At 34.0% G+C, this 15480-nt stretch overlaps 1 protein-coding gene across 1 annotated transcript in view; it reads left to right on the forward strand.

Annotated features, from left to right (window-relative positions):
• LOC106664802 (protein scabrous) overlaps window positions 1-15480 on the forward strand; it is a 69368-nt gene that overhangs the window by 11234 nt on the left and 42654 nt on the right. The window contains exon 2 of the mRNA XM_014390808.2: window positions 4780-4972. Within this exon, the coding sequence (XP_014246294.1) occupies window positions 4780-4972 (193 nt within the window). The remainder of the gene's footprint in view (window positions 1-4779; window positions 4973-15480) is intronic.

A 15480-nucleotide genomic window follows, 5' to 3' on the forward strand; every position in this document is an offset into this window, starting at 1 on the left:
TATATTTTCTTTTAAAAACGTTGTTCAACATGACTAGTTTTTCAACACGTTTATACTGAGGAGCTTACGTTTAATCACATGTTTTTAGTTACTCCTTGCTAAGAAATGTTTAAACGGGCGCAACTTTATTATATTCTGTTATGTACACTTGTATATCGTTAATAAAAGTAAAAAAAATCGAATTAGCCGAAAAACGCTACAAATAAAACTCTAATTTTGTACGATAAAACGCTAGTTTAGCATATGACCCGGATTAGCGTATTAATCCAAAAACAATATTCACTCCGCTGTCAAAACAAAGAATTTTTGTTGCACTTTTAAAAAATTAACACAGTCCAATAAAGACACAACAGTTGAAGAAACATACATAAAAAAATTTAAATAAAAAAATAGGTTAAATTTTAACGTTTTTTTAAACAAACATTATATATAATTTTATTATATTTAACATTATATTTGATGTTTAAAAAATATATAATTTTTATACACATTTAAAGCTATCATCTGATTATAAAAAAATAAACCCGATTTACGGTTTTGAATTATTTTTTAAAGTAGTTATTTATGCACCGTATTATTTTTCTTAGATACAAAATGTACCTTGAAAATGTCTTGAGTTGAACAGAAATAATAATTGTATTGTGCTCAACTTGTAGCTGAAAATCATGCCGTTGGATGAACTTTCTGCTTTCCCGTATCTTGTTTTGTCTTGGGAATACAGGTAGAGGGGGGCGTCGGTGGTCGCAACAGTTTAGGCGTTGACACGGCGTTCATCATAAAGTTCCCGGGTTCGAATCCAGCGGCCCTGCATTATGATATACTTACAAATGGGCTTTTTTTCAAAAACACCGGCACCCTGAGGGTCTATATGACCTCTGCTGGTGCAAACCCTCGTAAAAAAAAGTACATGTAGACTTAATAAGGGAGTTTAATTTCTAATTTTGTTGCTCGTGATTAAAATAGTATATTAGTTTTTTTGAAATTTTATTTCCTATTCTAATATTAACTTTACATTACCAAGGAATTCCAAACTCCGGCAGACGGCTTTTTACCATGCTTAAAATTTATTGTAAATATATTGTAAACTCTTATTTATGTTTAATAAAGTGCATATTCTTCTTCTTATGTTAAAAGGAGTCGACCTCTTTACGAGCCCACCGCGACAAAATAGGTCTGTGGTGCTATCTCCATCTTGTCTAGACGTCTTCGTTAATCTTAAGGCTTTTTACTCGATCCGAAGACTTTGTTAAGTTACCTAAGTATCATTCAGGTTTTGGATGTTTCTCTAAGAGTAGGAATCTCAAGCCTGCGTCACATATGCCTCCGGAAGTCCTCTATCATTCTAGTCCTGACACGTTTGTAGTTCAACCGTTGCACACTTGATCTACTGTTCCGAGTCCTTATGCATCCGGCGTATACGGTACTCAATCATTGTCCTACTATAATTTTAGTCCTAACTTTAGTCGTTCTCCCTTAGTTTCTGCAATGACGCAATGACCTTTTCCGCATGCTTCTGTCCTTGAATACATTCCTACAACTCATTGTCTGATGGATCTAGTTTTTCTCAATTTGATATACCGCATAAGGGTTCAGGGATGCTAGCTCAATACAGCTCTGGGCTATTCTCTTGTTGGTAATATACTTTGTTCCCCCTCGTACAGAAAACAGTTCCACCTGAAATACAGTGGTGTATTAACCCAGGCTGATATCAGTTCTGGTCCTTGGTTTACTTCCATAGATACAAACTCCTGACCAATTCTGGGTATTGATAGTCTGATGGATCTACGTTTTGGGCCATTTGGTATGCTGCAAAAAGGTTCAGGACTGATAATAATCACGCTTTCCTTGTCTAATTTATAGGTTTCGTCGTTGTACCTCTGCATTTAAGAAACATTAATTTACCTTTTTATGCGGGTAGACTGTTGAAACCTGTCTCGCGTTAGTCTGTGAACTCTGGCTCTAACCTCTTCCCGGATTAAGGAGAAGTAGTGGCAGTAGTAGGAGATTAAGTAGTAGTGATAAATTCAGGAGAACATCCATGGAAACAGTGGAGGTCTAATACATAATCACTCTTTTCCCACTAATATAATTCTTTTGTCTAAATCTACAATACAGTGTGCCAGTTGCAGGTAATCAAAGAATTTTTTTTTCGTTGGTTGAGTTGTAGGTTGGGTTGAGTTTATCTAAACGAGAAAAGAGAATTCGGTTTGCTTTTACCATGATAATTTCAACAGAACAATAATCGACCTATTAATCTTTCACCTTTTGCCAATACTATTTATTGTAATTATTGAATTTCGTACTTTGCTCAGTCTAGTACTTTAATGTTTTCAATGTTCAAAATATGAAAAATCTATTGGTCATCATAGAAGGAGAGTGTTTTAAGCGTGGGTATTGTTTAACGAATAAATCTAGCGTGCAGCAGATGTCCGATCGGAAGGTCATTATTTATTTGGTTCGCGTAAACAATACCGGGAATACCGTAAACAATTCCGCGCGAGGTTGAAGAACGAGGGGAAAAGTGAAATCAAATAAAACCAAATGGCTACACAAAGCACGCGGACTTATTTTATTCTAAACATTGGTCTATTTTTTTTTTTTTTTTTTAATGTCAAGTTTAATCTATAAAGGGGGTCATAGCTATCTTAAAACATTTACTTATGCCGTCTCCTCACCGCGCGCGCAGAGCCGGACGGATCTCGACCCCAGAGAAGAGGAAGCACGTCCATCTTAAAACACATTTATGATCTTTTTTTTCGAATGTCTATGATAATGAGGCCTACAATTGAATTTCACTCATACTTAATGTGTTTTTGCTTGGTGATTTATGTTTTATTTGTAAATAATAACCATAAATTTTCTATTATGATATCGTTCCTCTATATTAAGATTGTTCTTTTTTTATTTATCTTTATCAAAGAAACTAATATTCAAAATTTAGGTTAGATAAGCTTCTTTTATAAGAACTATTAGCTAAATTTAATAGAAGAAATAAAACTTTATGGAATCGATCAAGGAACACTACTGGCTCCAATTTTATTCTTCACGCACATCAACGATTTGGCTAATCTATCGCTGACAGCAAAATATATTTATTTGCAGAAGACGTGGCCTTGATCTCAACTGCTGATTTGTGGCTGTAATAAATACATCTTAGCAAGATCTGGCTAAAATATCAAACTGGATGAGATACAACATATTACCTATGAACACCAACAAATCTCATTTATGTTAATCTAGCACTACATCAGTGTGAGCACCATTCACAACAATGTTGCCAGCCAATTAAAAAGAAGATGAGGTTAAATACTTTAGTATAATTATAGGCAATCCCATGAAATGGACATAAACTAAGTAAATGCGCTTACATAATAAAACAAATAAAAGGATTCCTAATTAAAACTTAAAAATTATTATATACAAACGTTTTATAATCCATAATGCAATTTGGAATTACTGCTTCGAGAGGGTATATATAGATATATTTATTTTTATATATTACAAAAAAGATTGCCGAAAATGAACAAAAAAATTTCAGATATAAATCAAAATTATTATGTTCGGAAATAGGAGTTTATAGCATATATTAAATCTATGTGAAAAACTTATATATATTACTTTATAAAGAAAAGGTAAAGTACTTCAGAATGAATATGTTACAAGAGAAATTGTACCGATAATAAAAAAAATATATATTAGCCAAATGTGTGGTGTTTAATGACCGTTACTTGATGATTATTTGGAAGTTGTGAGATGCGGTCTGGTGTGACGTAGGTTTTGGAAAACATTTTCTTTATTGAGCCAACGTTTCGATCTTTACTGAGATCATCTTCAGGGCTCAAAGTGCACTCTCAACACGACAGACAAGAATGAACATCTACACGGAAAGCAAACACTTTGAGCCCTGACGATGATCTCAATAAAGATCGAAACGTTGGCACGATAAAGAAAATGTTTTTCTAAAACTTTTGTCACACACCAAAATTCACCATATTTACAGAGAAACTATATTTTTAAATGAGCTTTTATTTAAAGGTAAGTTTCCAACCTATATGACATTTTGCAGAAAGTAAATTTAAGTATCTATAGAACAAGAATTAACAAAATTATAAGAGAAATAAATTTTAAACTGTTTAAATATGATTTAATTCATTTAACTTCTTAACTACGAATATACACAAGTACAGTTTATAAGAAACTTAAAGTATACAATAAATTAACAACTTAAAAATTTAAATTCATAGATAGTTTAGTATAATCTTTAATTTTTGTTAACAATACCACAAAAATCAATTAAAAATATTTGTACACATTATCCGCACAACCCTATGCAAGGAACTAGCATATGCTATTATTATTATGCATGGTCCAAATTAAAAATAAATAAACATGTAATTAATAGGAAAAGGGAAAACAATTTCCCTAGGTAGAAAATTGAACATCAAGGGAAGTCAGGAAAATCTAAAAGTGATTTACTTCTGTTGTAAAAAAACAAACAGAAGGGTGTTTTATTTGCGCAATGAAGATGCTAATAATTCAAGCAAGTTATTCTGCTTCGAATGCTCGCAATCCATCATGTGATTCCTCTCTTCTGGGGGTTGTTATCTTACCTAATATTTATTCGGCTCCTGTATCAGCCTAGAAGATTATTCAATTAAATACGTTACAAGTCATTTCATTTACCTCCTTGCACACACAACGTTAAGAGTGTTAAATATGTTTAATTTTCATGCTGTAAGTTTTTTTTTTTGTTAACATAATTTCGTTTTCCAATTACAGGCAGGAGGTGGCCGTTTTACGAGAAAGGTGTCGAGGCGTAAGAAACGCCGGGACAAGAACTAAATGGCTGGAAGCCTCGTTGAGCGAAGCGAGAGGCCAAGTCTCAGAGTTGGGGGCTGCGATAGACAGAGCGGAAACTACAATTAACACGCTTCGCACTCAGGTTGCTTCCAACACCCGAGCTATAAGCAAGGTACATATAATTTTTATTAAAGCAGTCACGTAGATATTCAATGCCGGTTTCATACCGATTGCCTGTTTACAATCTAAACGAATATCTGTCAATGATGACCATCAAACACTTCAACATAATTACAGCCACTCTCAGCTGAACAACAATCGGTTGAAGTGTACAAAACAATGTTACAACTGAAAAGCTTGCACTTGCCAAACTTTGTGGGATTGACAGTTAATCAAATCAAATGGATTGTTTAATCAGATTAATCTGAAATTAAATCCAAAATTTAAACGTTCAGAAAGAACATAGAATAAATAAATCAGCAACAAATTACATATTCAATTCATTGATTGTCAAGTATATCACATTTAATTTCAATAAATCTCATAATCTCTTTTAGTTAGAAGCATTTTTTTAATATAAATTTTTAATATTCAAGATTTTTTTTTTTTGTATAAAGTTTTTCAGTTTTGTATAAAGTATTTTGTATTTGACGTTTGGCAGTGGGGTTGGTCGTTATTAAAGAATGAAAAAATGCGATTTTGTTCCGAGATTTGTATGTATTCAAAATAACCTAGGTTTAATTGTTTAATTATTTTGAGTGCTTGTTTGTTGGTTTTTCCTGTTATTAGTAAGAGATGGATATAGACAGATAGATATAGAGAGGGAGAACGGGTGTGTGAGTGTGTGTAAATGTAAAAAGATCGCGGTGCCGTAGTGTTTAAGGCGTCTTTTTCTTCGCTGTCAAGCTTGCGGTTCGGGTTCGATCCCCGTCATTGCCCATGGTATTTTATATGAGATCAATTTGAAAAAAAGTGAAAAATGGTTTTCACCCATCGTCCGTGATATCCATCCGGTGATGATCGTTAGCCCTCCTGTATGTTAGGATTATTATCAGTTTCCATGCATGTTTTTTGTTTGTCTTTAATGATTAAAGACATGAAAATGTGAGTGGCGACCGCGGTATCTAGTTATAGGGGCGTCCGACTTGTTCTGTGTTCGAACCCCGTCATAGCCCATGGAATTCTAATTCGTCCGCAACACCCAACGGGTTTGTTAAACGTTAAGCCACTCAACATATAAGACAGGGCTTAACATTTCTCCCTCTTTTACTTTGTTTTATCTGTGGCTATGATGTACGGTTTTTTATGTTTAAATTATTTTTATTTTTAAAATTAATTGCCTGTGTGTGGGATAGAGACAGAGGGAGAGAAAAAAAGAAACAGAGTGAGAGTGAGAGAGAATATTTTGTCCCTAATGTTTATTTACTACTGTGTGTATATTGTATACGTTCATAAAAATGTGTGTGAGAGAGAAAAAGCGAATGAGTAAGTGAGATGACGAAAGAGAGAATATTTGTGTTGGTTTTAACTGTCTAGTTTTACTTACATGTGTTATGTTTGTTTTGCGTTTATTGGTTTTTCCTGCTGAGGGAAAAATAAACTTTGTGTAAGTGAGACAGAAAAAGAAAGAGAGGGAGAGTGAATTTTATTTATTTTTGTGTCTGTGATAGTTGAATGAATATGGGCGTGAGTAGCTCTTGGCAGTATGCATATGACGTCTTGTATTTTCAACCCTACAACATATATTACAACGTCTACCGAGCGAACATAATACTCAACTCATTAACCTCCGCAAATGATAAATATATAAGCCATTTCGGAATGTTAAGTAAGATCGATATTAGTGCTATGGGAACTACACAGCTGTGTTGATCCATTAGAAACTGATGAATAATAATCAGAGAAGGCGTATTGAACTAGAAACTGAACCTTGATTTATTAATTGATATCTAACTTATAATAGACTAGAAAAGGCTGATATGAAACATGGAAATATTTAATTCGGAAATGTAAAATTATTTATCTTCACATAGTAAGTTATCGTCATCAGTACATTTAAAACTGATGTTTTTTGTCTTCTGAATATAAACTAGTGTGGGATCCGCGGTAGTTGGCCTTAAAGATAAAAGGTAATCGTAAAGCTGACTCTCTTCTAAAGGATCAAAAGGGTTCGCCCAAATGAGACTTTCCAAACTAATTCCTCCATCCTTCACAAAGTCCTTTCCATATATTTGTCTCGTATAACTTTCATACAAAGTCTAAGAACTGTAAGGTACATTGCACATTCCCACGCTCCGTTAGCCCGATATCGCGCAAGTGAATCCGATTGAATTCGCACATAAGACACCTTTATGACGCCACCCGCAATGTTCATGTAACAACGGGGGTGCACATAAAACAAGAGGCTCAATGCTTCAGAACCGGGCCCCTTTCATAAAAGGGAATAGTAAGTTTCTATACGGAAATCTATGGAAGTTTGTAAATAAATCTAAAATGTTTTGCTAACTAACTTTAGACCTTTTATTCGAAAAGGGTTTTTAATAAATAATTCATCGCCTGCTTTAGGGTAAAGTGCCTTACTTTATCATTAACAGTTTCTCACAAGCGGTAAGACCGACAAAAATCTTAATACACATTATTAGTCTTTGTTAAAAGTTTGATAACACATGACCGAAATTGATTATATCACTTTAACTGATCATTGTTTTAATTTTAAGCAAGTAAGATATTTTATGAACATTGATTAATGAACAAAAATATGACAGACCAAATCTGCGATTAGATAAATAGGAAATATAAAACGAAAACTACCCATCTACATTTCAAAATGATTAAAAGCTTTCATCTTTTCAGATTTATTTAATTGCAAGACATATTTATTGAAAACATGTCTAAAATTTCAGTCTAAAATGAATAATAACAATTTTATTGACTTTTTATTCATATATATATANCTATAAATTAACTCTTTTTAACTTCAAATTACGACTTTTAACTTCAAATAAGCCTTTTTAATTTAAAATTAACTTTTTTAACTTCAAATTATCTCGAATTTACACTTTTTAACTTCAAATTAACCTTTTTTTGTAATTTGTAAATCTGAGCTTACGGCGGTGCGCTGGCCGAGTACCAGAAAGCTGTCATGTGCATCTTTACTCGAACCAATTCACCCGGTTTTTCTCACCCTCAAATATCTGCTTCTTCTTAAGACAGTCTTTCAAAATTTGAAACATAACTTAAGAATCGCTTAAGAAATTGTAAAAAATAAGGTACTTCCCTAACGTGAAATTCGGTAGCAAGTCAGGTTTTAAATAGTACGCAAAAGAAAAAATCTGAAAATGTATGAAAGTGCCGCTTTGGGGGCCTACCATCAAAATTATAATGTATTTTTTTAAATTCATAAACTGTAAGAACTCAAAAGAAAAGTTAAAAGTTCCAGACACCCTTACAAAAAAGTCAGCCTATAAAAGCAGTAATATGTACATTGTGGTTAACCTCACTTCACTCCACATTAATGAACAACACTGTTATTTTATTTTTATTGTTTAGCACTTAGCCAGTTTCTGAATGAGGATTAAAACATCAGGAGAGAGCTCACAAAGGAGAGATGGGTGAAGGGAAGGTAAAAAACAAAGAAGAAAATAAAAAAGTTCCAGACTACTCATTGCTCATTCAGAAATTTGCCAGGTATTAAGCAATAAAAATAAAAGAACAGTGCTGTTCATAAAAGTAGGAAGTATGTGCTCAGGGTGCTTAACATTCCCAGAACAACTGTCCGAAGGGTCGTCCATCACTACCGAGATACTGAAGGTTACTGAAGAAGGCATAGGTCAGGTGTTTATATGATGTTTTAGTGAAGAGCAAGTTTATCTTTTTGCGCGAATTAATAATAAAAGAATAGTTTGTTTTTATTAGTTTTTTCATTTTTAATTTTAATTACTTTTCATATGGCTCTAAACTTCTTTTGCTTTAAACAAGAGTTAATTTAGAAATTTTAAAAAAAAATTATTAAATTCAACTTTTTTATCTCAACTGAAAATCTTAATTAATTTTTTAAAAAAAGTTAATTTGAAATTAAAAAGTTTATTGTTGAAATTGAAAATGGTAAATTTGAAGATAAAATAATTTGGGGCGCGTGCACACACACAAACACACAGAGACATACACACATTACAGCACGTCAATTGCAATTCGGGTATATAATAGATGTTAATTTAATAATTTTTAATGCATATTATGCATTTGTATATTGAAATGGATTATTTTTAAAAATCCACGAGCAGGATGGAGGTTCGTCTATGAATGTGTGATGCGCGACTTAAAGGATTAACGATGATTATTTTTGTTATGACAGGATCTGGCGGCCTAATCCGACGGGATATTTTTTTATGATTCGTTATTATTTTTGGGGCACGGAATGGCAAATTACATTTATAACATTTTGAACCGTGGACTCACTTATATTTTATATATTTTATTCAATCGACCTTTGCGCGTCACGTAATTCAAACAGTCCGGCATTAACCCTTAAAAAAATATTGCGATTTCATGGGCTAAAAAATTTCTTCTTTCCTTTCTTTTGCAATGTCTTATTCATAGCATAATTGTTTTTAAATGAGAATAGCGTATGATTAAATAATTTTGACTGTCATTATCACTTTACTATTTAGTGATGTCAATAATTGTTTTTTACTAATCTTACGCTAAAATTAGGATGTCTGATAGGAAGCATCAATCTTTTAAGTGCTTAATAAATTTGTTAAAGTGCGTCCTCTCTGTTAACCCGAGTTTTGTAATAAACCAACTATGCACACTTGAGGAACACATTTGAAATTAATTTTGTTTAGTTTTAGAGGAGGAGCAATAATTTCACCCCACCGGCAACTTGGCCAATGCTTCAATTCATAAGTTGGAAGGGTGGAGAAAGCCGGTTAAACGCACATATGAAACGAGGATTTATATCGGGATGGAACAGTCGGTTGAGACCATTGAATGAAAACCAGCTTAAAAACGTGATTCCGGCCAATTCAATTTCCCCTTTGCCGTTCTGTCAGTGATGATTGATGAAACTGGTCGGAGTTCGGGATCTAACATGTTTCCAATTGGTGTCGTTATTAGACACGTTTGTCATAAAAACAAATCAGCTGAGACACCGCCGTGTTCCAACTCTAAGCCTTCTAGTGCTCTATTTTGCCATCCTGTCATCACAGCAATCATTTATTAACTATTCCGCATTTTAGCCTACAAATATAATTTTTCCATTTTTTTAAACAAATGTTCTTTTATTCCGTACATTATTGCCATCAATCATAAATAATAATAAAAATTCTGCCTATTTTTCAATGCCTAGCCACTAATTACAAACCGATTACTATTTATGTTAGAAATTATGTTTCTCGTCAAGGTCGATTGCTTCAATTTAGATCAAGAAAAACACATAATTATGTCAAATAATGTAACATAAAATCACAAATAAATAACGAATTGGATTAAACCAAATTCGTAAGGTATATATGAATATGTATTCAAAAACATTTATCAATATATAAGGTAAATGACCTCTGCTGTTGCGAACCCTCGTAAAAAAAATAGAGGCGTGTCATGCCTTGGCTCCATACAGAGAGCGTGTAGGCATGCCTCCGGATGTAAGAACACGTTAGCGAGTTGTAGGGTCCCCTGTTCCGCTTTTTAGGAGAATTGGGAATTTTTTATTCTATATAGGCGTGGAAATATGTGTTTCTGTGTTTTAATAAGAGTGAGAGGGGCGTCGGTGGCCGCAAGTTTAGTCTTTGACACGGCGTTCATCACTGTAAGATAAAGGTCCCGGGTTTGAATCCAGCGGCCCTGCATTCGAACCCGACATACTTACAAATGGGCTTTTTTTCAAAAACACAGGCACCCTGAGGGTTTATATGACCTCTGCTGTTGCAAACCCTCGTAAAAAAAATATAAAAAATAAGAGTGAGTGTATTTATTAGAGTGAATGGGGTGGGGCTGATTATGAAATAGAATCCACATTGCCCCTCCAGTAGTGTACGTGACTTGGCTGGATTGCGGAATATTTATAAAAGTACCCCATCGACCCCCTTTAAATTTACTTGATATTGTATGCAGGTCGACGGAGGAATATTGAGTACTCAATCTACTAAATAGAAAGCACTAAATGGGTGAATGTATTTACTTGTGTGAATGCGTATTTAATGTTTGTTCATACATTTATCATGCGCTAGGGGCTGAAATGGCCAAGCAAAAAAAAGATAGAGGCGTGTCATGCCTTGGCTCCATACAGAGAGCGTGTAGGCATGCCTCCGGATGTAAGAACACGTTAGCGAGTTTTAGGGTCCCCTGTTCCGCTTTTTAGGAGAATTGGGAATTTTTTTATTCTATATAGGCGTGGAGATATGTGTTTTGTGTTTCTGTGTTTTAATAAGAGTGAGAGGGGCGGAATACTCTTACATTTAAAAAAAACCTAATCCTTATCAGCAAGAAATTACACTAACACATTTGATATATAATCCCTCCAAACTTTAGATTCAAATTGGGGCAGTTTTCAAAATAAAAACAGACCGATTTGACCAGATTTAAAGATTTTATCGATCAAAGCATTCAAAACAACCACAATTTCGAATTTATCTATGTTAGATATTTTAGCAAGATGTTTTAGTCGGAAAACTAGATATGAGACGAAGTTACGTTAAGGATATAAAGAGGGTGAAGCCATTCACATTGTCTCTTTTCTCCATCCCTTTATTCCGACAATTCCAATCATTCCTGAGGGTTAAAATGACAAAACCATTCGAACTAGTGGTTAACAATTTTGCGAATAAAGAAGTGTAAATCTTATTCTACCAACGGGTTTATAAGAGCATGTGCATATTTGTTTATTATACACAGGGTGTTCCGTGAACAGACGTCAAACAAGAGGTACATGTCAAACTGGTCTCAAAAGTTGTTCAAAGTCCAATCTCAATTGTATTCGAGATATTTCACATTTCAGAAGCTTTTTGTTTTTTCTTAAGTTCTGTTTTGTACTATAGAGTCATTTTGTTTACTTTGTAATACTTTGATTTTCTCTAGAAGTACCAAATCTTAAAGACTACTTTTTTATCAGTTTCAAACTTTTCTCAATTATTTTTATATTGATAACTAACCATTTAGAAATTAAGTATATATATTTACACATTAGTTGGAGAAATTTTTCTCTAAGCATGTCTTTCACTATTCACAGAACCTATAAAAACTTACTAAACTTTAAAGAAGTACTTTAGAAACTCCTAAACGTTTATCTTCTAGGTAATTTTGTATTGTGTTTTTTTAAGGTTGCAATAAAAAATAAAAATGGAAAATCCCACAGGGTTTTTGATGCTCCTTCCATTGGTGTAGTTAACATTTTATGAGATCAAGGATTTTATGGTATAAAGTTTCGAAAGGTTAAAGTAACCTGAAAAGTGAAACACCTCAAATGCATTTCAAAATAAAAATTTGGAGAAAATAGTATAAAATCAAGTTTTGGCGTATGGAATAACATATTGAAATATTGACAGGACACCTCGTATATGTCATTAACGTCCAGTTTTAATTAAAATATTAACAAAAATTAAAAATGGATTAAATTACATTTTAATATTTTATCCCTTTAATATTCTTGTTTATGAAATTTGGAGCAGTGCTCAGAACAAGCAGAGCATACAAACAAAACAGAATTGATCGATTTGATCGAATTTAATACGCTGTAGATAAAAATATTAAAAAGTGGCACGATTAAGAATTTTTATCTGATTTTAAGTCGCAACATTAGATATCTAGATGTCTCTACGTTAAGGGTATAAGGAGTGTGAATCAATTGTCATTTTCCATTATTGCAAGGTTTACCCGTCCCAAACGCGAACTTGACTTGTTTAATCATCCCTTCCGATTGTTCGAATCAGTACTGATATTAAAATCTTAGAAAAACGATGAGCTTTTGAGCTCAGAATTTATACTTCATTGTATGTTCAAAAAATGTAATTCTTGTGGAAGCCCCTTTTTTGGTTAGACTAGTGGTAGAACTTGATACAAGCTGGAATACTAGAAACGACTTACACTGTACAATTAATGTTGTCTTCCTGCATTATTTCAAATTTGAAAAGTTCTTCGAATAAAAAAAATACACAATAGCACCTTAATACACATTACGATTGAATTCCATCAAGTTTATTTTTGAGAAGTTTTCTTTCAAAAGAAGAAAATACAATAGCAACTAGCTGCACTATGTAAATTAATTTCTTCTTCTTCCATTATTTCAACCTAAAGATGTTCTCGCCAAAAATAAAGCTCATAATGTATTGTGTTTTAAAGATTTTCGAGAAAAATATAAAGTACAGTCGTAATTGTTCTGTACACCTTAATTTCTTGGTTTCCTAGTAATCAAGCAATATCTACTTGACAAAAGTACCGAACAATTTTAGAAGTTTTAGAAAATAATACTTTCATCGTTTCGTCTTGCGTGATTTCAAATGTGAGAAGTTCTCCTGGCCAGAGCAGAAATTACAATAGCAACTTTATACAATGTCCTATTCAATTTATTCGTCTCTTGCGTCCTGTCAAACACGACAACTTCTCAACTCAATGAATAAATACTTTGGATAAGTTGTTAGGAAAAAGTTGAAAGAACAATTAATCGTTGTACAAAACTTAAAACTTTCATTCTGCATGTTTTCAAATTTGAAAAGTTTTCGGGTAAAGAGTAGAAAGTTTTATGCTACAGAGTACAATTTAATTATATATTTGTTTAGAGGTTATTGTACATTTAATAGGCACGAGCATAGATTTTCTGGACGATTGTTTCCATAAACGTATGTTTCGTGTTTTAAACTTAGCAGAAGATGTAGATTAGATGTTTAAACGGGTATGACAGCTATCCAACTCGACAGTCGTTTTGGTAGTAAGGAAATGTTGATTACATGGATCGGATGTCGAAAACACAAGCAATCCGTTAAATTATCCTAACATTTTTGTATAACCGTTATAATCGTTTTGATATAAAAGGGGCCGATCGTGTCCAAATGGTTTTGGAGCTGGTTTTCGAAAGTGGGCGTCCACCGCTCCACAGTTGATGCGACACCTGCTCCATTCAGACTCGAATGTGCACCTGCCTCCTGCCCAGGATTTCTACATGAGCGAACGTCTTGGGACGGAACCTCGTTTTATTTTCGCCACGGGTCGTCGCCCTTGACCACCGATATCGTCGTTTTCGTACGACGGGCGCCCGCATATTAGCCACGCGGGGAACCCCCTTGACTCCAAAGGCCAGTAAACAAGAAACAAAACAAATGCAAAGCATATAACAATATGTGGAAATAGTTTTAATCATTTCTCTTAAAATTAGAGAAAACGGGTTCAAAGTTAATTTCATAAAGAAAGTCTGATGGAACTGCATTCGTCTGCCCGTTCTCGCTGTTTTACTTTATGGGCCATCTTCTTCAGTTTTTCAATTGTAGCCCTGTATTGTTTCATCAATCGTGCCTTGATTAAAAATGCAATGTTCCCAGTGCACTGCAGTTCTAAAAATAGTTTTAAAAAATTAATCTTTTTATGTAAGGTGTTGGTTGAAATGAAAAAGCTAGCGTCACGAGCGGGATTCGAACCCACGGCTCAATACGCCGCTGCTCTAACCACTTGAGCTCTCGTGACTTCGATCCTCTCGAACGCCAACTCCCCATCTCAACCTACGGCCTTTCGAATTTTCCCCCTTTTTTGCCATTTTTCAAATGTCGTGTAATCAAGATTCAATGCTCAGCGACTTATGAAGTGGCCACGGGGAGCTGTTAGTGATCGATAAATATAATGGGACTAATAAAAAAAGTTTTGCATTCACAGAACTGGTGTCGTTGGGACTTGACCTGAAAAAAAAGAATCCTTTTTATGATAGGATGTTTACCAATTTTCAGGCTCGATAAACAAGAAATGAAAAATCCGATGTTTTAAGAAGAAATTTTTAATTTTGGGACGGCGAGTAGGTTCGGTGAGCATACAACAGGTAAAGAGTAGGTGGGCATCGCTTGTTAGAAGGGTTGGGGCTCCTTTCATCCTACTATTGTCTGTCGGAATTCGGAATGCAGTATCACAATGCCGACGCTATGTTCGGCCTTCCTTTTAGATATTGCACTCCGTACATTCTCATTCGCGGTCGTGCCGAACCGCTCTTGGTCAAATGGCAAATTCGTATTATTTTCTCTCATAGATGGCCCCTTTCACCCGACCCCGGCCCTTGACAGGGATTGATTTGATTTATTGAAGCAGCGCCTCTTCACTTCGGACTAGGACATTTCAGACCACCCACAATAATTACCAACTGAAATGGACGTGACTATCAAGACCAGATTCATAAAATTCCTCCTTAATGTTTAATACTAGCTAGCAATTTATGGCATATAATTCATCCTATTCATTTTTTTCTGAATTATTTGTTAATAACATAATTTTTAAAAAATTATTCATAAATCGTGAGATGGGGTCTGGTGTGATGTAGGTTTCAGAAAGACATTTTCTTTATCGTGCCAACGTTTCGATCTTTATTGAGATCATCTTCAGGGCTCAAAGTGTTTGTCTTCTGTGTAATTGTGCCATTCTTGCGTGTCGTGTAGAGAGTGGTCACTAATCTCCACACATAATTAAAATTTAAAAAAATCGACGAAGAGC

This window comes from Cimex lectularius, unplaced genomic scaffold, assembly GCF_000648675.2.
Source record: "Cimex lectularius strain Harlan isolate CLEC.00 unplaced genomic scaffold, Clec_2.1 scaffold150, whole genome shotgun sequence".
Classification (NCBI taxonomy): Eukaryota; Metazoa; Arthropoda; class Insecta; order Hemiptera; family Cimicidae; genus Cimex; species Cimex lectularius.